The sequence below is a fragment of the Phragmites australis genome, chromosome 3 (assembly GCF_958298935.1).
Source record: "Phragmites australis chromosome 3, lpPhrAust1.1, whole genome shotgun sequence".
Taxonomy (NCBI): Eukaryota; Viridiplantae; Streptophyta; class Magnoliopsida; order Poales; family Poaceae; genus Phragmites; species Phragmites australis.
Window position 1 is genome coordinate 41245992 of NC_084923.1, and position 22106 is coordinate 41268097.

The 22106-nt window shown below is 46.1% G+C and overlaps 1 protein-coding gene across 6 annotated transcripts; it reads left to right on the plus strand.

The window, feature by feature from the left end:
• The first annotated feature begins 1587 nt into the window (after positions 1-1587).
• Positions 1588-19650, plus strand: LOC133913123 (oxysterol-binding protein-related protein 1C-like). 6 transcript variants are annotated; one of them, XR_009908994.1, is made up of 11 exons: positions 1588-2243; positions 2326-2691; positions 4891-4990; positions 6504-6943; positions 7809-7964; positions 8705-8872; positions 8937-9077; positions 17606-17836; positions 17920-18033; positions 18443-18545; positions 19151-19289. XR_009908994.1 is itself a non-coding variant. In XM_062356180.1 (11 exons), exons 1-11 carry the CDS (start codon positions 1734-1736, stop codon positions 19305-19307), a joined length of 2418 nt encoding a protein of 805 aa, XP_062212164.1. In that variant the 5' UTR covers positions 1588-1733; the 3' UTR covers positions 19308-19650. The 6 variants fall into 6 exon arrangements, 5 of the variants coding, with proteins under 5 accessions (XP_062212164.1, XP_062212167.1, XP_062212166.1 ...); XM_062356180.1 differs by having other exon boundaries at positions 4895-4949; positions 18466-18545; positions 19151-19650; XM_062356183.1 differs by lacking the exon at positions 19151-19289 and adding an exon at positions 18657-18675 and having other exon boundaries at positions 18466-18545.
• Positions 19651-22106: the final 2456 nt, after the last annotated feature.

The window sequence follows — 22106 nt, forward strand, 5'->3', positions numbered from 1 at the left end:
ATTTTCAATTTGGGTGTACATACCTGTCATGCTTGTACTAACGCCGTAGCCACCGTCGTGCCCCGCCTCGCTTGTGCCCATATTGTTGCTGCCGCTACAGTATAAATGAAAGGTTGGAGTAAATTAAACAATAGATATGAGATAAGATCATGTAGTAAAGATGGCATTATGTAATTTTGCAGTAATTTAACCTTAGCTGCAACTCAAATATCCGTTCAATCCAACTATCAGCATGGCTCCAAAACTGTAAGATGATGTCAAACAATGCAAAAAGACTTCTCATAATCCCTTAAGACTGTTCACCAAGGAGGGACTTCTCCAGAATGGATGTGAGATACTTGTCATGTGCCATGAGAAGGTCATCTAAATCCTTTGCCGCATCCATTTCATCAGAGAAATGGGCCCATGAAACCTCCAAGGCCTCAAACATAATGTAGTACCGGAAATTGGTCACAAAGTGATTCATTTCATTGAACAAAACTTGGCATTTGCGGATAACTGAAACAAACGGAGCTCGGATGCTTGTTCCTTCCTTGTAAAATGGCGAAGAAAGAGTGATCAACACGCTTGAGCTTCCACAAGAAATTGAAAACCTTCAGATACATCTTCATCACCGAAGCCATGAACACAGCTGGGCATGCCCATGGATCGCACCAGCCATAGTGCCTCCTCTCAATCCCTGGCATCCATCAACCAAAACAGCCATCAGACGCATCCTCACAGCAGGCTCAGCAAGCCACACAGAAAGATGTCGCAGCGAGAGGTAATTACTTGAAACGCTTGAATCAGATTCATGTGTTGGGATTGGATTCAATGAGTATGACTCGAGAACGGTGAGGATGCTGATTCAGCGGCTGTCGCTTGCGCGCATAAAGTCCACCACCTCCACCCGCAACAGTCTCGCGGGCTCGCAGCGCAGGCGGGCGAGGAGAGTTCGCGGCAAAAGCCAACAAGAGAAAAACCACAGAGTCAGTCTCCATGCAGGCCGAGGCGCCCGTGCGAGCCGGCCGTCGTCTCTGCCGCATCCACCTTGCGCCTCCTCCTCGGCCACCGTGGCACTTCCCCTTCCTTGCATCGTCCGTCTCTTGCTTCCTCTTCACCGCCGAGCGTGCCACAGTGGCCAGCTCCGCGGCTAGCCTTCGCCAGCGGCCGTGCACCGCACCCGACGCCCGCGCCACAGCTACGGCCGTCGCCGTGCTTGACGGTCCCACCCTCCATATCGATGTCGAGCTGCTTCTAGGTTTGGTAGCCGCCAGGACTAGGAGAGTGATAGTGGGAGATGTGAGCCAACGTGTTCGTGTCTTGTCATGGGGAATGGCAGCCAGCATGGGCCTTGGGCCGGTGGAGTGCAGAGATGTTCGGGCGGGACATTTTCATACGGGCAGCTGGGTTACATCTCGCCGATGGTAGCTTATTAGCTTATTTTCAGTAGCACAGGACTTGAGATTGATACATACAAACATACTAATATATATACTAATTTTTTTAAAAAATATTTAAATGTACATCTGTAGACGCATGCCCCAAGTGCCCACCCTGCCCTTCTCTTCTCCCCATCTCCCGGCGTCATTTAAACCCCTCACCCACCCCCACCGCCCCCCGAATAAAATGCGTCCGTTCCCAGCGCAAAAATAAAATACAATAAACCTAAAAATTCCGCTTCCCCTGCCGCCTCCACGCCGGCAACCGGGGCGACCGCGCGCGCCCCCGCCGGTGCCGATCCCGACCGCCCCATGCACCCATTCTGCTGCGCGCCCCTCGTGCCCGTGTCCCCCGCGGCCTCTTCCGCCGCCTCCGCGGTGGCGGGCGCCCCCGCCGTGACGCCGCCGCCGCCGCCGCATCCTCCGCCGATGCCGCCCCCGCCACCGCGCAGCAACTCGGCTGGCGGCGAGCGGCGGGTGCGCTTGGCGGGGACTAGCGGTGGCGGAGGAGGTGGTTCGTCGCTGCCCGAGGGGGTGAAGCTGAACGAGATCGTCGGCGGCGGCATCTCGGGAATCCTCTACAAGTGGGTCAACTACGGGTGCGGGTGGAGGCCGCGGTGGTTCGCGCTCCACGACGGCGTGCTCTCGTACTACAAGATCCACGGGCCCGACCGCATCGTCCTCTCGCGCGAGACCGAGCGGGGCGCCAAGGTCATCGGCGAGGACTCCATCCGACGCCTCGCCCGCCCCTCCACCTTCTCTTCTACCCAGTCCAACGGACACCACCAGCCTCGCAAGCCCCTCGGTGAAATCCACCTCAAGGTCGTCAGTTCTGTCCGCCTCCATGATCGCCAGATCCATTTCGTCCGCTGCTGACTTGCTAATGGTGTGGCTGCGTGTGCAGGTGTCAACCGTGAGGGAGAGCAGATCGGACGACAGGAGATTCTCGATCTTCTCGGGGACGAAGAGGCTTCACCTTCGGGCGGAAACCAGGGAGGACAGGACCGCGTGGCTGGAGGCGTTGCGTGCGACCAAGGAGATGTTCCCGAGGATGTCCTCGAGCGAGATGGTGGGGCTAGGGGACACCGCAGCTGCCGTTGCGGTCTCAACGGAGCGCCTAAGGCAGCGGCTGCAGCAGGAAGGGGTCAGCGAGCCGGCCATTGCTGACAGCGAGAGGATCGTTCAAGCTGAATTCGAGGCTCTGCACAAGCAGCTTGTGCTCCTCAAGCAGAAGCATGCATTTCTCCTGGAAACCCTTCGCCAGCTAGAGGTACTTCCATTAAACGTACTTGTGGGTCGAACATAATTTGGTTGTGCATGACATGGGAACAGTTGCTTTTTCATTGCATGGTGTGTCATGATGTGACATTCATCCATTTTGTACATGCTCGAATTAGTTGAAGGAAAAAGTACGAAGCTACTTATAAACATTGGAAATTTGAATTCATTTGTAACTCTATGGGTCGTGCTGTAAGTTTTCATTACTTCTAATTTTCTTATGCTGTTGTTTCTGTGACTTGGTCGAATGTACTGAACATTTATTTATCGAATGTGCTACCAAAGCTATCTGATGCATTCTATTTAATATGTTTTGTCAGAAGGAAAAAAAACAAAACCAAAGTTCAATTAATAGTTTGATATGTTTGTTTTGGTTTTGTTTTGCCTGCTTCTTTTGAGATACCAAAGTTTCAGGGGGTATATTGTAGACCTTTTATCCCTTGCTTAGAAGATGCTTTGTCTTGAGTTTTGGTCCTTTAGAGGACAAAATAGGACACTCGTTATTCTGTTAGCTTGCTACTTATATTTTTCTGGGCTGATGTCGTTCCTCTTAAGTTTTAGGTTTCCTATTACTAACATATGTAAAAGCTATAACCGTTATACTCATCTTTCATTAAAAAAGAAAATAAAATCCTTGATTGACCTTTTGTTATTTTAATCTAGTAGGCATTCTTTTGTTTTACTGATGGCCAATAAGCACAATACATTTAATCTTAGGATCTAGCTATCTGCTTTAGGATATTTGTTGCGTCAAGGCCCGATATAAATGAAACATTTATTCAGTAACACTTGTTTTCGTTTCAGCTCAGGTTGACTGGCATTTGGTTGCTGATAAACTTCTGTATTGAGGATTTTTATGACAAGTTGTGTACTTGTGTCAAAACACTGGTACAGAGTATTGACCCCCTGAATTGATGAAAATAATTAGTAATGAGGATGCCAAATTAGTAACACTGGTCAATGCCCAAATCTTAAAGAGGGTAGTCACTGCAAGAAGAACAATGGTGCTAGTCGCTGACTATGTATGAACAGAGGGTACTGCGAGGAGGAGGGTCGATGCCCAAGCTGTGGTGCTGTGGTACTGGCTATTTTGAAAGAGGAATGGGTGGAGGGTAAATAAGACATGGAGGTGTCCTGGTTTTAGGATATAACAAGTAGGATCAAAGCTAGCTGTAAAGGGAGGACGAGTGAAGGTATTGCTGCCAGCAAGGAGCAGGGAGAAGGAGTTAAATAGAATAGATGTTTCATTGGATTGGCATTTGGGCAAATGTTTGATACATAAATTTTTCCATTATCGAATGTAGTGGAAACCTTTTAGGCCCTTGTAATTGGGCATTAAGAATTCCCCCTGAACCTACCAAAAGTACACTCCATGTCCATCTGGGATTCAGATTTCCATGTCAACATCCTGATAATACCATTCAATTCGGCATATAGAATGCTTAAGTGGTGAAAATGGAACATTCTGGGAACTTATAGGTTTATACACTGCTATTCTCAAATAATACTAGTAAATGCAGTGCATGCTTTTAATTAGGTGAGGTGTTGGTGACTAGGGGCCACATCACTTGTGTTAATGCTACTATTGTTGGAGGATCGGATGGATAGGATTGACCTGTGCACACTGCTAAGGTGGGTGGCTGTAGAAGAGAAAGCAACGGGTGACTTTTAGTATAGATGAACAAGTACGCTCGTACAGAGCACATGAATAAAAAGTCAGGGGCCACATCACTTGTGTTAATGCTACTATTGTTGGAGGATTGGATGGATAGGATTGACCTGTGCACACTGCTAAGGTGGGTGGCTGTAGAAGAGAAAGCAACGGGTGGCTTTTAGTATAGATGAACAAGTATGCTCGTACAGAGCACATGAATAGAAAGTCAGCCAGTTGACTAGAGCTTAGAAGGTAAATCGGGCAAATAATTCTTTGTTGTGCAGAAAGAAGAGAGTATAACCAATTACCTTTTTATTGTTTTCACTCCCAAGCTATCTTCCTTTGTTGTATTCATGTAAACTAGTTTTGCCATTTGCAAAATGAGAGGTTTTAAATTTTCTTTCTTTTTTCTGCCTTCCATGTTCACTAATTTTTAAGACCTGTATTTTGATGTTTCCTATGGAACTTTCTACCTATAACAAGTTTAGGTTGTGATATCCTCATCTGATGAAGTATTCCTTTGTTGCCTTGCTGTAGACAGAAAAGGTCGATTTGGAGAATACCCTTGTTGATGAGAGCCAAAGACAGTCAAAAGAGTATGGATCTGCTTCTAGATCAAGGAATGAGAAATATAGTGGTATGATAATTGGTGGAATGGTTTGTCTTGTCTGGCTGCTACACTTGTTCTTGAAATGTACTGTACCTTTGTGGGTCAAAGTTGTTGATTGTTATGATGCATCCATGTTAATATTCCACTACAAAAACAGTTACATGGAGAAATGCCACTCCAATGTTGCATCTTACTGGTCGAACTTGTTTCCAGCGGTATATAGCAAAAAATAGTTGTAATTCAGCCGAATTTTAGTCAATTTAGTTGGCTATGGTTTATATCTGATTGAGCATAGCTGGGTTGGTTGGCCCCAATATTACGAAGCTAGTGGCGTCCATGTGTAATTATTGTAAAAGCACTAGGAAATTTCAAACCATAACAGATAACCATTCGCCTTTCTAAACCACTATAATAGTATAATGTTTTGGCTGTTATATGAACTATGAAGTCCTGTTGCTATTATTGCTAGAGCCAAAACTGAGCTTAGTGATGGCAAAAGTTATGTTAATTCACTCATGAAATCTCCTTTCAATTTTCCATTTTCTCTCGAGGACACATTATTCCGAGGTTTTTAAATGTGCTATGCTGGCATGATCATATCTAAAATAGAATCATATCTAAAAAAAACAAATCTAAAATAGAATCGTTACTGAACGATACTTCCAGCGTCCTTCTTGTATGATTGTCGATTGCCATGATTCTTGTATGCTAATTCATGCACCTTATTGGGCTTTTTAAAAAAATTTACTAGGAGCTTTGACCACCCGATTGACTGTATGAAGTCTCTCTGACAGAATTTTTCTAAAGGAGTGTAATAAGGGTTGTCTCTGATAGATTGCATGAGTCGTCCAATAAGAATTATTATTCTGTGTGACCTTGGTCAACTCTTGTAAAACATAGTTTCAAACATTCTTCGTTATCTGAATGTGTTTTAAATTTGTAATTGAATCTATGAAGGGTTGATATCCTATCCAAAGGGCTTTTGAGATGCAAATAGGTTCAAAGTAAACCATATTTGTTCACTTACAAAATAATTAGATTGTACTTCATTGACAGCGCAGGTCCACTTCAACTCATCACCTTTGCTCCTACTTACCCGGTCTGAGTTATAGGTTGTACGTTGAAGTGCTCTTCTCATTATCCCAAGCACAAGCCACCAGAAATAGCAACCACCCCTCCGGCCATCACCACTGGCTGCAGCCACGACAAGTAACATCCCCGCTAACTACCAACCCATATTTAAGCATTGTGACAAGCCATCCAATTATCACACAGCGACTAGGCTCTGTTACTTTGGAAGAACCTACCAGACCCTACCTTGATCCTAATTAATCACGTGCTTTGATGGCAATTGTGATCCCTCCTGTTCGGGAAAGGAAGTAATGCTCAGATTTGGATGAATTTCTTGAATGTGCTGTGCATTTAGTTTGGTTTTATTATGCATAACTTGATATTCTTCTCTTTCGAACACCGTTTACATTAAGTATATCTATTTGGTTTGCTTTAACTGGCACATTGAACTATCATTTTCCTTTTTCAGAAGGAAGTGCTAGTGAATCTGATGATTATAATGAACCACAAGATCCTGCTGAAGAAGAGACTGACGATGATGAGAACATTTATTTTGATACTAGAGATTTTCTATCCTCGAGCTCTTTTAAAAGTAGTGGATCTGATTTCCAAAGATCTGAAGGTGGTTCGGATGATGAGGAAGATTATCCAATGGATGGAATTGATCCTTCCATGAAGTCTGTTGGAATTAGTTATCCATATGTAAGAAGGCGTAAGAAGCTGCCTGATCCAGTTGAAAAAGAGAAGGGTGTAAGCTTGTGGTCAATGATCAAGGACAACATAGGAAAGGATCTCACAAAAGTTTGTCTGCCAGTATACTTCAATGAACCGCTCTCATCATTGCAAAAATGTTTTGAAGATCTTGAGTATTCCTACCTTATTGATCGTGCATCTGAATGGGGGAAAAGGGTATTTCTTCTTCCTCTCCCTGTTTTGAGCATTTTTAAGCTCACACTGCATGCATCTTTTTTAATATGTTGAATGCAAGTAGCTATAGACATTTGATGTGTTAGATTTTGCATCATACCATCTCCAACTTGCAACTAATCCATTCACTTAATGATACTCTATCCTTCCTTGTGGCAGATGTCTAATTTTAACTAAATTAGAATCTCTTTGTTGTGTTCCTGACTACAGAAAAATGGGGACCAGGTACTCTTTTCTTTGTTTCATCTTTGCCAAAGATTACAATACCCCTCACGTAGCGAGTATCCTAACAACTTATGGAAGCTAACTTTTACGAATCCTAACAATATAGAAACTAATTACGTGAATGATATGAAAAATGATAGACATGGAAACAGATTAAGTTTCCTTGCTATCATGTGGACTTCGTCTTGCCGTGCACGCCTTGCCCCACACTTAATAAAAAGATGCAGGTTAGCAGTTTGGTTCATCTGTCACCCCCTTGTTTCAGAGGAAAAAAAAATAGTGGTAACTACTTGGATGTGCCTGATTTTCTAACTATCTGACTAATAAGAGCAACGTTCCTATTGGCTGTTTTGTTTCATAAATTAATTCTGGTGCATCTGCCATACTGGAACAATGTTCCTGCACTGTTGTTTAGTATATTTGTGCCAAGTCTTCCACCCACCAACCATTGGGTTTTCTCCCACCGTTGGGTGTCGTTTGACAATAGAAATTTCACTTGCTACACATTGTGTATGATTACTGACAACAGCCAATTACAAATAACGATGTTTAGGTGCATATTCATATAAGGAATAATCACAGTTGATGCATCTCACGTCTCTATTTTGTGATGAATACCCAGGGGAATAGTCTTATGAGGATTCTTAGCGTAGCAGCATTTGCTGTTTCTGGATATGCATCTACAGATGGGAGAAGCTGTAAGCCCTTTAATCCCCTTCTTGGGGAGACATATGAAGCAGACTATCCAGACAAAGGCCTTCGCTTTTTCTCTGAAAAGGTCTGTTAATGAAGCACAATTTCTTTGTTGAGTTGTCATATTCATGCCTTTTTTATTTGACCATGCTTTTTCGTACAGTATGCCAGTAAATAAAACTTTTTCATAAATAAACTTGTTATAAGTTTGGTGCTTATTGAATTTTCCCTATTATCCATGCTTTTCAAAATGTGTAACAGTCTAACAGAATACTGCAATGGAGAACTTCAGAAAAGTGAGGCTTTACAGTATGATTTGTCTAGTTTGGTTATGTTTTTTATTTTCTTAAAATGGTAAAACAAATATGGGTTATCCACATCATATAGTTTATAGTGATTCACTTTTTATGTCTTGCTACATGCATTGCTTCTTGTTGAACATTATGTTGTTGCCTGAGGTTTCCTAAAAATTCTTTGTTGATAAATGGCTAACTGCAGTGTCAATTAGCAATTGGGACATTGGGATTGACATTATATCTAACACTGCCATTGATTCTTGGTTTTTGTTTACTGCTCTCTCTGTATTTGTGATAGGATCGTGTTTATGCCATTTCTTTACTTGTGTGATATACTGGACAAACACTATATACCTGCTGGTTCTGATTTACTGCTCTGTACCTATTTGATCCTCAGGTAGCATATGTTGTATAAGACTCACAAATCATGACTACTTGAGTGTTGAGAGTCTACTGTAGGATTTCTGCAAGATTAGATCTATTTGCTTTGCATTTTGATTGATGAAGAATCTTAAACACCACTTTCCAGGTCAGTCATCATCCTATGGTCGTTGCATGCCATTGCGAGGGAACTGGCTGGAGGTTTTGGGCTGATAGCAACCTAAAGAGCAAATTCTGGGGTCGTTCCATTCAACTTGATCCTGTTGGTGTGTTAACACTGGAGTTTGATGATGGTGAAGTTTTCCAGTGGAGCAAGGTACTATAACATAACTAGCAATAATGATTGAACTGTCAAATTAACTGACTGGATATATGTTAAGGTCACCACTTCAATTTACAATCTCATATTGGGCAAGCTATATTGTGACCACTATGGTACTATGCGCATACAAGGTAATCGTGAGTATTCATGTAAGCTGAAGTTCAAGGAGCAGTCAATAATTGATCGCAACCCTCATCAGGTAATTATCATTTTTGCTTTAGCACTGGGTTTATTTGGTCGGCATGTCAGTTCTTCCCATTTTCTTCTTTAGTGCATTCCGTCACAGTTTGTTTTTTTCTCGAACGCGTAGGAGAGATGCATGTCATTTTATTAATAGGAGAAAGAACAAAACCAGTACAACATAAGAAAACACAAATAGAAAAAAGAAGAAAAAGAAAACAAAAAGGGAAAAACACACAACAGACAAACACAAACCGAAAAAGAACTGAACAAATAGAGACCAGAGGCCTTTAGCCCCATGGCACACCAAAGAGCAACCTCATCTTCCAACTTCCTCAGCAACTCACTACCATTTGGGGTCTCTTCATTGAAGATGCAACCATTACGGTGCTTCCAGGTTTCCCAAGCAACAAGAGTATTAGGGAATTGAGACCTTTCCTGAGCAGTTTAGCAACCATCTTGATGGCGCGACACCACCGGTTGGAGAACACAGACACACCCGGCTGCGGAGCCACCAGTTGTAAACCGACTTTTTGAAGAATATCAAACCACACTTGCCTGCCAAACACGCAAGACACTAGCAAGTGATGGATTGTTTCATCTGCCTTGATCACAAAGGGGGTAGGACACCAGGTGAGAGTCCACGCTTGGCCAAGTTATCCGCCGTCCCACAACGATTATGAGCAACAAGCTAAATGAAGAATCTGCAATGTAGAGGCACCCAAAACCTCCACACTCGCTTCCAAGGTGCAAACTTAATCGAGCCAACAAAGAGAGCATTGTAGGCCGACTTACTAGAGTAAACCCCAGAACCTGAAAGCTTCCAAGAGTGTTGATCTTGCACCTCGGGTTGAAGAACACAATCTTCCAACAAATCTCAGATCTGGAAATACTCCTCAATTGTCCTCACCGAAAAGGTTCCCTTGATACCAGGCACCCAAACGCCTATTTTCAAGAGCCTGGGAAACCGTCCTATGGCTGATCGCCCTTCGAGAAATTAAAGAAGTGAGATGGGGAACCAAATCAGCAATAGTATGACTATGCAACCAACGATCAGACCAGAACTTGGTATTGATACCGTTGCCAACCAGAGTGGCAGTAGCCATGGCAAACATAGCTTTTGCATTCGGATGAACTTGAATTTGAAAACCAGCCCAAGGACACGATGGTTCCGTCTTTTGAAGCCACAACCACCTCATCCGATGGGCCCAGCTAAGAGTCACCAAATCATGAATACCTAAGCCACCAAAATACAAAGGCCGACGCACCCGCTGCCAAGACACCAAGCAATTACCACCTTTAGCTTGTTCTTGACCTGTCCAAAGAAAGCCTCGTTGTCTTTTATCAATAGCTTTGAACACCCACTTGGGAAGATCCATGGCGATCATTTGGTAAATCAGTGTCGCTGCGAGAACCATGCGCACCAAAATGAGCCTACCAGCACGATTCAACAAAGAAGCCTTCCAGCCAGGGAGATTATCTGAGACCTTGTCAACGAGCGGTTGAAGGACGACTTTGGAAGGTCTCCGAACTGTCAGCGGGAGGCCCAAATAAGTGCACAGACAAAGCTTTACGTCACAAGGCAGAAAATCCCGAATGATCACCAAGTCCTCCTCACTGCAATGAATTGGAGAAACCGAGCATGAGGATGTTGGTCCTAAGACCCGAAACCTCACCAAACAGCTGAAGAATTTGCTTGATTAAGTTGAAATCTTCAGCGACCGGCCGGAGAAAGAGAACCGCATCATCCGCATACAAAGAGACCTGATGTTGAATTCCCTGGGTTGAGAGAGGCTGCAACAACCCTTCATCACTAGCACGGTTAATAAGAGAATTTAGAACATCCATAACAAGGATGAAGAACATAGGTGAGAGGGGATCACCCTGCCGATGACCCCTTTGATGCACTAATCACCTCTCCTGGCTCCCCATTTAATAAAACACGGGTGGAAGAAGTAGATAGCAGGCTGCAAATGAGATTGCACCAACAACGACCAAAACCCAAATGATGTAATACCTCCAGCAAAAGAGACCAAGAAACCGAATCAAAAACTTTAGAAATGTCCAGCTTGATAAGAATATGAGGTTTCTTTTGACTGTGCAGCCGCTTCGTCGTTTGTTGGACAAGCATAAAATTATTTTGAATGCAACGCCTCCGAACAAAAGCACTTTGATTAGTTGAGACCATGGAGGAAAGCTTCGGCGCCAATCTGTTAGCCAAGACTTCTGTGACCAACTTGGCGAAACTCAGAATCAAACTGATGGGACGAAAATCATTTACTAGCAAGGCATCCACCTTTTTAGGCAATAAAGTGAGGAAGGTTGTGTTTAGCAACCTCAGCCTGGCTCCCTTTCCTTGATGAATTGCCACCAAAGTGCCCAACAGATCCATTTTGATAATAGACCAGCAAGATTTGTAGAACCTTCCAGTAAAACCATCAAGACCTGACGCTTTGTCCGATGGTAGGTCCTTGTTTGTTACCCAAACCTCTTCGTCAGTGAATGGCCCTTCTAAAGACTCCGGATCATAGGAGTGTTGATAAAAACTAAGATCCAAAGTAGAGGTACACTCAACTGCAGAGCCCATCAAATTAGAATAGAACTCAAAAACTGCAGCATGCTTCTCCTCATGACATGTCATGATCTGATCATCAACTTGTAGTTTGGAATTGAAATTTTCTCTTTTGAAACCTAGCCTGTTGGTGGAAGGAGCGCTCCAAAGATGTCAAACTAAGGCAGTGAAGTTTCAGCTTCCTGCGCAACCAGTCTTCTTCCACACTAAGAGCTGGAGATCACGCGCAATCTCTAGCCGATGAAGGATCTCCTTAGCCATGGAAAGCTGAGATCGAATATTACCCACCCTCTGCTGACTCCAACCTTGAAGGCCTCTGCTTAGCCGCGAAACTTGATAAAGAAACGCTCAACGGGGTACACAGCCGAGACCGGAGCATCCCAATTCTGCTGCACCGCATCATGAAAACCAAGAAGAGAAGGCCAAAAACTCTCAAAATGGAAACACCGTTTGCTGCGGGTATTGACCTTGAGACCAAGAATTAGGGGACAATGATCCGAGGCCATAGAAGCCGAACTTTGCAGCATAGAATTCGGGAAAATATCCTCCCATTCCATCGTACAGAACACCCGATCCAACCTTACAAGAGTTGGAGAAACACATTAATTGGACCAAGTAAACTTTCGCCCAAAAAGAGAGATTTCCTTGATCGCAGAGTCATCTAATAGACGGCGGAAATGACCCATTAGTGCACGGTTTAAGTTAGAATTATTCTTATCCTCCGCCTGATATATCAAATTAAAATCACCCGCCACAAGCCACAGGCCAACGCATAGAGCGCGGATATCACGCAGCTCCTGCAAAAACAACTTCTCTGCATCAACTTAGGGGTCGTAGACTCCTGTGAACCACCATAGATGCCCATCTTGATGAGCGAACTGAACCAAGGTGGAATAGCTGTCAACTCTAGAACCAAGGGCCTCACAGACCGCCCCTTTCCACGCGATGAAAATACTGCCCCTTGTACCAACAGTTGGGAGGGCAACATGACGATCAAACTCAGTACCAAGCACAGAGAGAAGCAGCCGAGAAGAAATAGAGGCCACCTTCGTCTCCTGCAAGCACACAATGTCTGCTTTAGAGGAAAACACCACTTCACTGACAACATCATGTCTCACATGCTTGTTAAGACCACGCACATTCCAAATCAAAATATTACATGAATTCATTGAAACAAAATACGAAGAGCGACCAGAAAGAAAACACACCTAGAGACAATCAACCCAACACAGAGACCTCCGCCATCCTCATTTGATCAACATCCTCAAAAGATCAACTGAAAATGGCCACCAAGGCAGACAAATGAGCCGGAGTGAGGCTGCTCAAATAACCTGCCATAAGAATCTTGAGCACATTGATCAAGCTGCTCCTTATCAGACAAGAGCCCCAATTTTATCATGATGTTGCGCCGAGTACCTCTAACATTAGGCCCCGGAGACCACAGAGCAACCCCTGCCACACGTCTGCTACGCCTTTGCAAGGAACCCAGCGGCAGACCCTTCTGAATCTTTGGAAGAGGTAGGAGACTATCAACTAACTTGGAAACTTGAGCAATGAACGTGTGAGAATGATGATCATTAGGAATACTTAGCGAAGAGGGAGAGGAACTAGAGACTGGTCTAGCGACTGGGGCACCCTGCCTCCCAATCTGGCGCCGTTGTCTCGAATAAACCAACAAAGGCTTAGAAGGAGCACCTGCAGACTCTCCCACGCCAAGAACAGGCAGACAATGGAGACAAACTAGCTTGAGCAGCAGACGAAACAAACACAGATGAGGCCTTGAACTGCAAAATAGCCCCAAACTCCCCCGTGACTGTATGAAGGCCCGAACAAGGAACCGACCCACACGAAGTCGACTCCAGTGCTCCCACAATACATCACCTAGGGAGGAACAGTCACATCCATACCCCGATCAACAACCTACATAGAAACACCAGGACCCACCGCAGCGTCACCCATAATAAGAGAATCCTCATCCAACCAAATCGAGGGGACAGAGGCGTAGACATCTCACATCGCAGTGATGGCAGCCGCAGCCAAAGACCCATTGCGCCCTGCGTCCACCTTGTACCCCCCGAACAAGCCATAAATGGCGAAGACTGGGGGTAAAGATGTCCAAATGGGCGGCCCGGCCCGGCACGGCACGGGCCCAGTCAGGCACGGCCCGTTTTGGGCACGGCCCGTTACAGCCCGTTAGCTAAACGGGCCGTGCCGTGCCGGCCCACGTGCCGTGGTTGCAGCCCAGGCACGGCCCATTTAAGATCGGGCCGTGCCGTGCCGGCCCGTGGCACGATAGGCCCATTAGTATTTTTCTGGCCTGGCGGCCCGTTAACACGTGAAAATCCCGAAAAACATCAAAAAACCGCCGAATGCAGGGATCGAACTCAAGACCTCGTACATGGGAAGCAATGACTCTACCACCCTGTTAAGGATCTCTTTATGTATTAGGGATAAATAAATTATATAAAACCTTAAAAAATAGAAAAACTTAAATGGGCCGTGCCGTGCCGGCCCGGCGTGCCGCGGCTCCAGCCCAGGCACGGCCCGCCTAACCGTGCCGTGCCGGCACGGCCCATTTACTTTCGTGCCGTGCCGTGCCTGGGCCGGGCCAATTTTTCCGTGCCGCGGGCTGGCCCGTTAGGCCCGGCCCAGTTGGCCATCTTTAACTGGGGGGAAGCAACCGAAGCGGCAGCAGACAACAAAGTAAAGGCCACATCATCATCCGAAGCGACAGGAGCCAATGGCGCCACCCCAGCGGCCACATGGACCTTTCAAGCGCAGCTAGGACCCAACTGCAGCTGTACGGGGACGCGAGCTGCGACACCACCAGAGATGCTAGAGCCTCCCGGCGCACCAGCACCGCTCGGCGAGGGCCCAAACCGCTGGTGACGCTGCCTATCCTCATTGCCATCGTCATCAGGAGAAAGCAACGAATCCAGAGAGGGAGAGGGACCATGGACAACCGCAAGAACAATATCAATCTTATACGCCAATGTTCTCTTCACCGGAGGACCCTCACCAGACCCGACCTCCGTTGGCTCTACAATGAGAAGGTCCAAATCGGAGGGAAACGAATGTAGATGACCGGACCACGCCGACAGACGAAACAAGGACAAGTCTGAACGGTCCGCCGTTGAAGGATGTAGCTGCTGAATCCAACAATACCTCCCTAGCAATTGCTCCACGTTGACAAATCCCAAGCATGAGCCAGAATCCCATGAAGGACCAGATCAACCAAGTAAGGCAAGACCTTCTCGACCGCATGAGCTTGCCTAGTCTAGCGCTTAACGAGCAAAATCAGACCGGAAGCTTGAACCGGCCGACCACCATTAATAACCAGATCAACCATCGCGTCATCAGGAAGAAGGAAGTCTTCCGGAGCCGAAGGATGGATAGACAAAGAGTTGGCGTCCAAACCAAATTTAACAGCAATGGCCTCAAGCACATCCCACGGGGAGACAGAATGCTTGGTACCGGCAACCGAAACAAAGACCGCACAACGGAGTTCCTCCTCCACCCCCACAATACTCTGAGAGCGACTAAGCACATAGAACTCCCTAGATGGGTTGTCGACGACGATTGGCGCAGCCATCTCCACGCCCTGCCGAACAGGGCACCCCGGAGCTTCACCTACCGACGAAGAAGAGGGCTCCGAGGGGCCAGCGCCCCCAGAACGGCGCCTGCGAGGCCTATGGCGAAGACGATGTCCACCCTGAGCACCCCGGCCATCAGATGGAGCAGAACGCACCGCCGCAGACACACCCCCAACTGAGGGCGCACCTAGACGCGGCCAAGGACCACCAAAACTGGCATGCCCCAGTAACAATGGAGGCGAGACGTGACGCCAGCCGAAATGATGCTTCTCCTGAGAAGGGAGATGGGCCCCAATGTCGGGCAACGACGACTGCGGACGAAAACGTGAGCACTCGAAGGATCGGTGTCCAGGAGCAAGGCAACGGAAACAGTGAGTTTGCTGACGACACCGAGCAGCGCAGTGGGACTTGGAGAAGCAATTGAAGCATTTACCTCGTAGATACACTGAATTGGTCTGCGAAGTTGCTGTTGAGGACGCAGACGCCGCCGCCTGTCACGACGCCCTACCACCAGCTGCCACTCGTCAGTCTTTGATCCACCGGACTGGAACTGCACCACAGTAGGTCGGTGAGCAACAATTGGCGGGACCTTCGAGGTGGCCGGGAGGACCGTCGCCACCTCCACGGGAGCCACACCAAGCAACGCATCGCAAAATGAAGCAGGAGCATGGAGCTCCGAGCTTGGGCTGGTAGACATGGGGGAAATCGGACTAACATCACGCCACCGCAACGCCTTCGGGTGACCCACAAGAAGAAAAGGCTGTGCTAGAGGAGATAAAGGGTAACACGGTGCAAGGGAAGGAGAGGCAACCTGCCGCAAAGGGGAGGGCAGGGCCCGGTCGGTGGCCGCCGGAGCTGGAGGAGACGCCGATGTGGGGCTGTGGGGGTGGGGGGCATCGGGGAGAGGAGGGGGTGGAGAGGAGCGGAGGTGGGAGGCCATCGGTCATTGTTCATTCAGGTGATCCTGACTAAATTATATTTAATCTCTCTTTTAGCTAGGCAAGTGATACATACTATGGCAAAACTTCTTAGTTTTTATCAGTATGGGAAAAGTTTTGAGTTTCTAGCATGATTTTTCTCAAATTTTGTTCAGAAGATTGCATGGGAGCAAATCTTGGAAAGCTCTAGGCTCTGTGGAGTGTAAAGTCTAGCTTGAAATAATTTCAGCTGCATGAGTCTTAAGCATGTGCACTTTAACTGTTGTAGATTCGCATATCTGAAAAAGCTTATACAAAAAGGACAAATTCATACAATAAGAGCTTTGTTGTGCACTAGTGATTAGTGAACAATGATTAACGATCTATCAACTTGGTAAAAAATTATTGGTAACAATGTATATGCAGATTGTAGAATCTCTCAATTCAAATCGGAGCAGGGTTCAAAGAACCAGCCAATTAAATTGGTCGGTTCGTGCTGATAACCGGTGAAACCTGCTGTGCCTGGTTTTCAGTACCCACTTCAGCTGGTTCACTGCCCTAAACCCGTATTCGAAATCTAACTTGTAGACCATTAGGTTGGTCATTGCATCTTTTAATCTCCCAGACTGTTTGCAAATAGGAAAAAAGGAAGGAAAAAAAAGCAATTAAGATATTCTGTTTTTGTCCTAACAAAAGGGCTAAGGAAACTGGAATCGGTCAGTTCCAGTGTCCTTAACTCTGACATGGAGCAATCAATTGGATACATTGACATGGTATTTGTTAGGATTATTCTGTTGCGGGAATCAATTTCTTTTTATCAAAATTAAATTGCTTTTGGAAATTTGAAGTGAGTTTTATGGCAGTGGTAAAGAGTGCTTTCATGATTACTTGAATTTGTATATAAATGCATGTATCTTTAGGTGTCTGGGATGTAAACTGATTGAAAATTAAAATGCTTTCTAGTTAGTTAGGATGCTGTGTGGGGATATACCCTGAAAGGGTGCAATTTAGTTAATTTGCATATACTCGCCAGTCCAATTATCAAATATGACCTACTTCTGTAAATGAAATGGTGATAATGCAGAAGTAGCCACCAATTCCCAATCCCAGAGCATCCTCTGGTTCTCTTTCCTCCATTTCCTTTCCCAGAAACGTTTTAAATGTAAACTCATTTCTAGGTGTAGTCATGGTCCCCTTCATTCCCATTTCACCCCACCTAACTTCACAAAGAAAATACACCCTTTAGAAAAGGAAATGAATCTGTAAAAACTGCTATTAGCTTGCTCAATCACAGTTGAAAAATGATTTTCTGTGAAATTTAGACCCATTATTGAATTCGGCATTAGTTCTCTACACTAAACATTATTTTTTTAAGTACACAACTTTCTGATTGTGCCATATGCTCACATATATGGACTTAGTTTACTTTAGCACACTTGATTCAGTTCAGCCGATGCAAATGCAGGTGCAAGGTGTTGTTCAGGATAGAAGTGGTCGAACTGTTGCTACACTATTTGGGAAGTGGGATGAAAGCATGCACTATGTAATGGGTGATTGCTTTGGAAAAGGCAAGGGATCTGAACAGTTCTCCGAGGCCCATTTGTTGTGGATAAGAAGCAAACCACCTAAGTTTCCCACTCGATACAATTTCACTCGCTTTGCAATTACTTTGAATGAACTTACCCCTGGATTGAAGGTAAGGATGATTATGTCTGATATCAAGTTTCATGTCAAGATCATATTATTGTGTTCAGGCTCATACTTTCAACATGTAAGCAGGAAAAACTGCCACCAACAGATTCAAGATTACGACCGGATCAGAGATGTCTAGAGAATGGTGAATATGAAAGGGCATATGCTGAGAAGTTGAGGCTTGAACAGAGACAGCGGCAGGTCAGTCTATGATCTTTAACTTTCACATGCTTTATTTATTAGACTTTGGACTATCCATTGGTAATTATTGCAATTCAGGCACAACAAACATTCCTCAAGCTGCATTGCAGATTCAGCATTTGCCATATTTTTAGACATGTTCTGGAACACATTCGTGTTCAGTTTGCATTTTATGCATGAAGAAAATAAGGTTGAATGAAGTTTGCATAGGTATACTATGAAAATATGGTTACAAATTAATGTGCTGTATATTAAGATTGTTGACTGAACTATATAAATATCGTCTTAATAGCCTCTACCTTCATCTGTCCCTCTTTCCAAATGAACATACTAGACTGCTTCCTTTCTCAGGTGCTATTTAGTTTTCTGCTCTCTTAGCTAGGTTTGCTGCTCGCGGATCACACTGCAGCAGCCACTTTTCCTTTGTGTCAGGCTTGTATCGTGCTGATTGAGTACACATACCTCGGGCCACTATGGGTTGGGTGTCAGTTTCCACGACAAGATTTGGATAGGTATTATTTTTAGTATATGGAACTACATCTTTTAAAGTGAAAGTTGTGTTTTTTGGTGGCACTTTAATATTTTGTATGGATGTGTGGCAAGTTCTTTTTGAGAGTGAACAGGTAGATAAAGCAAGGCACGCTGGTGTCATTATGGCAACAGCAGCAAAAGATACTGTTCCACATATATCTGCGGTGTCGTGAGTGTATTGTTCGCAAACATGCATTAAATTTCTGTTTTAATTAACAACCTGTGAGAAATGTCCCGAAATTACATGACCTACTGTGATGATGGTTACGTGCATACGCTTTGGGGGTTTTGCACTTGTGACTTGCACGGGACAGTATATGTGATCCTAGCAAACTGGATTGAGAAATCTGTCATAACAAATGTTTTCAACCATGATAACATGTTGAGAAGTTAGAGAACAAAAGGTAAAATGAGTCAGAAAATGAGAAACAGCGGAAGTTAAATTTCTAATTTCTACTGTGATAGACTTGTACCTTATCATAACATGTTCGCTCAGTTTACCTCATTTGGATTTAATACTATTAACTTGGGCAGTTTGACCTGATTAGTTTTGAAGGCTAACTGAGCTGTACCAACTGTATTGCAGGCACGAAAGATGCAAGAGAGCGGGTGGAAGCCTCGGTGGTTTGCAAAGGACAAAGCTACTGACACATACCGTTACGTTGGTGGTTACTGGGAATCCAGAGAAAAAAGCAGCTGGGAAGGCTGCCCCGACATCTTCGGACAATTCCCTAACGATCTGATGATAGCTGACTAGGTTCGTGTAGGTTACAGGTCTTTTGGTTCTCTGCCCACTATTTCTTCTTTTTGGGGTAACTTGATTCCTGATTTTTAGTGGTTTATATTAGAGCAACTAATGCCCGTTGATCTGTAAGCAAAGGCAGTGCTTCAGATATATTGGTCTCGTACATAATAAGAGAATGGTTTGTCCTAAATGTCACCTTAATTTTTCGGAAAAGTAAATGTTTTCTTGTGAGGGTCTCATCCTCACAAGTTCAGAGTGGTGTCATGTGGGCCATCTGTATATTCATATGTTGGATATGAAACTATGCATATAAGTGCACGAGGATGTGAAGTTGTGCGTCATGATGGTGTGATGCTAGTGAAACCATTTGAAGGTTGATCGTTTGCATGCTTGACTGGCAATAATGTATTGAAGCAGCAAACAATACGTGAGCATCGTCATGATAAAGCTCTGCAGTAAGAGATACGGATATATTCCCAAAGTTTCCCTTAGACGATACAAACATAAGTTTCATAATGTTCATAAGTGATGGCGGTGAAATGGAATTTAAATTGTTGGTCATTCTGGTTCTAGTTTTGCTTAGTGGGTAAAGCTCCCGGGTGCTTTGCTGCCATTCTATGGGCTGCATGGTTGAGACCTTCATTTAGAAGAAAGAGGCAATAGGTTTGTATGTGTTCTGAAAGGAAAAAGTATATATTGCTTCATTCAAATATTGCTCGAATCTTGTTTTCCTCTTCGAACTGTAAAATCAGGCATCTCATATTTTTTTAACGGTTTAAACCAATACAATTTTCCTATTTAATTGGTTTTAATGGTGGTTTAATCATAAGTGGCAAGGAGCTGGAGGGGATGGAGGCCAGAGGGGAGAGGTGCGACGGAGGAAGAGAGGACGGTGAGACCGGGCGGGAGAGGTGCGACGTCTGATGCCTGGTTTGGTGGTGCACCTATTGGCACGTGTGGCGATGGAGGCCAGAGGGGAGAGGCGTGATAGCGCGCGGGAGGAAGAGGGGGTGGTGAGACCGGACAAGAGAGGTGCGATGCTTGACGCTTGGTTTTGTGGTGCATCTATTGGCGCGTGTGGGGAAGCCTAGATCTTGAGGCGCCCTTGTCGTTGACGCGAGTCTCCGGTGGCAGTGGGCTCTGCTTCGTCGCCGCAGTCCCCTGAGCTGTCGACGGGTACGACGGATGGGAGATCTGGCAGTCAGCATGGAGCTGCAGATCCCCTAGCTGCGCGGGCACGACTTGCTGATGTGAAGGTTCTTGAGGGCAGTGGTGGTGATGGGCAATGGGTACGTGGATCCCTTCCTGCGCCCACAGCAAGCGGCGGTGTCTACGTACGTCGCATTGCAGGGGGACTACGGGCAACCTCAGGCGCAGTCCGCTCTGCGGTTGCTGGGTTGTCCATACTCATCGTCCATCTCTGCGCCGTCGGTCTCCGCGTCATACCATTCTTGGCCTCCGGCGACGTTGCCTCGGTTGGTAGGTAGCCCACCTCCCGCGTCCCCTCCACCGGAGCCATTGCCGCCGTCACCGTCGGCATTGTCGCCTCCCCCGCCTGACGCTCCTGCGTCGTTGCTGTCATCGCTCATCCAGCGGTGGCGCGAGATCGAGGCCATGGGGCCCACCACGCCGCGCACCTGTGACCTGGCCTCTAACTCCGACGGTGGCTCCCCACGCGACCGCGTCAGGTGCATCGTCAAGAAGCTGAGTGGGGCTCGTCGTCTGGACTGTGCGTGGCCACCGTGCGATGGAAGAGCTGGTTGCCAAGATGGCTCACCGTCGGAGGCGCAAGGTCGCCACGCTCGCCGAGAGGCCCGTCGTGTCCCAGTTCGCGCACAAATTCAGGATCCTGGTAAGGGCCTGCTTGGCAGAGCTGTTAGAGCAGCTTCCCGGCTGGAATCAGGGGAGCTCTGTCAAACAACAACTTTTAGCTATCTTAATGAAATCTGTAGGAGTGATTATCTGAAATGAATTAGAAGTTGTGGAGCTAAAAAAAATAGTTTCGTCTAATTCACTTTCCGCACAGAATTAACTCCTCTATATAATTTATTCTAAAGAATGACTAAAAAATCACTTTTAGCCACATAATCATTTCCATCAGAGAATCACTCTTCCAAAAAAAAATTTAAATTAGAAAGAGCTCTACCAAACAAACTCTAAATAAGCTTGTTGCATAATGCATTGTTGGATCAAATTAGCCGTGTCACTGTTGCTCCATTTCCCAGAGTGCGGCATCATCTCCAGAAACGACCCCGAGGGAGCTCCGCGCCATGCCGCCGGATCAGCAGCTCGAGATCTTTACGGCCACCCGCTGGGGCCGCTGCGCGTACAACAACATCCAGATGTTCATCCAGTTCCAGGTCACCATCAACGTCGCCGCGCTCGTCATCAACTTCGTGTAGGCGGTGACCACGGGCAAGATGCTGCTGACGACCGTGCAGCTGCTGTGGGTGAACTTGATCATGGACACCATGGGCGCGCTGGCGCTGGCGACGGACACGCCCACCAAGGCGCTCATGTGTCGCCCGCCCATCGGCCGCACGGCGCCGCTCATCAGCAACGCCATGTGGCGCAACCTCGCCGCGCAAGCCGCGTTCCAGGTGGCCGTGCTGCTGGTGCTGCAGTACCGCGGCCGCGCCATCTTCGGAGTCAGGGAGAAGGCCAACGACACCATGATCTTTAACGCGTTCGTGCTCTGCCAGGTGTTCAACGAGTTCAACGCGCGGGAGATCGAGCCGAGGACCGGGTTCACAAATATGTTTGGTGTTCGAAAATCGGTGGTCGGCGGTTACCGAAA

Coding starts and splice junctions, on each gene's coding strand:
- LOC133913123 (XM_062356179.1), top strand. CDS start 1,734: ATGCACCCATTCTGCTGCGCGCCCCTCGTGCCCGTGTCCCCCGCGGCC. Junction 7,965..8,704: donor TTCGCTTTTTCTCTGAAAAG/GTCTGTTAATGA, acceptor ACCACTTTCCAG/GTCAGTCATCATCCTATGGT. Junction 18,546..19,150: donor CCACGACAAGATTTGGATAG/GTATTATTTTTA, acceptor ACTGTATTGCAG/GCACGAAAGATGCAAGAGAG.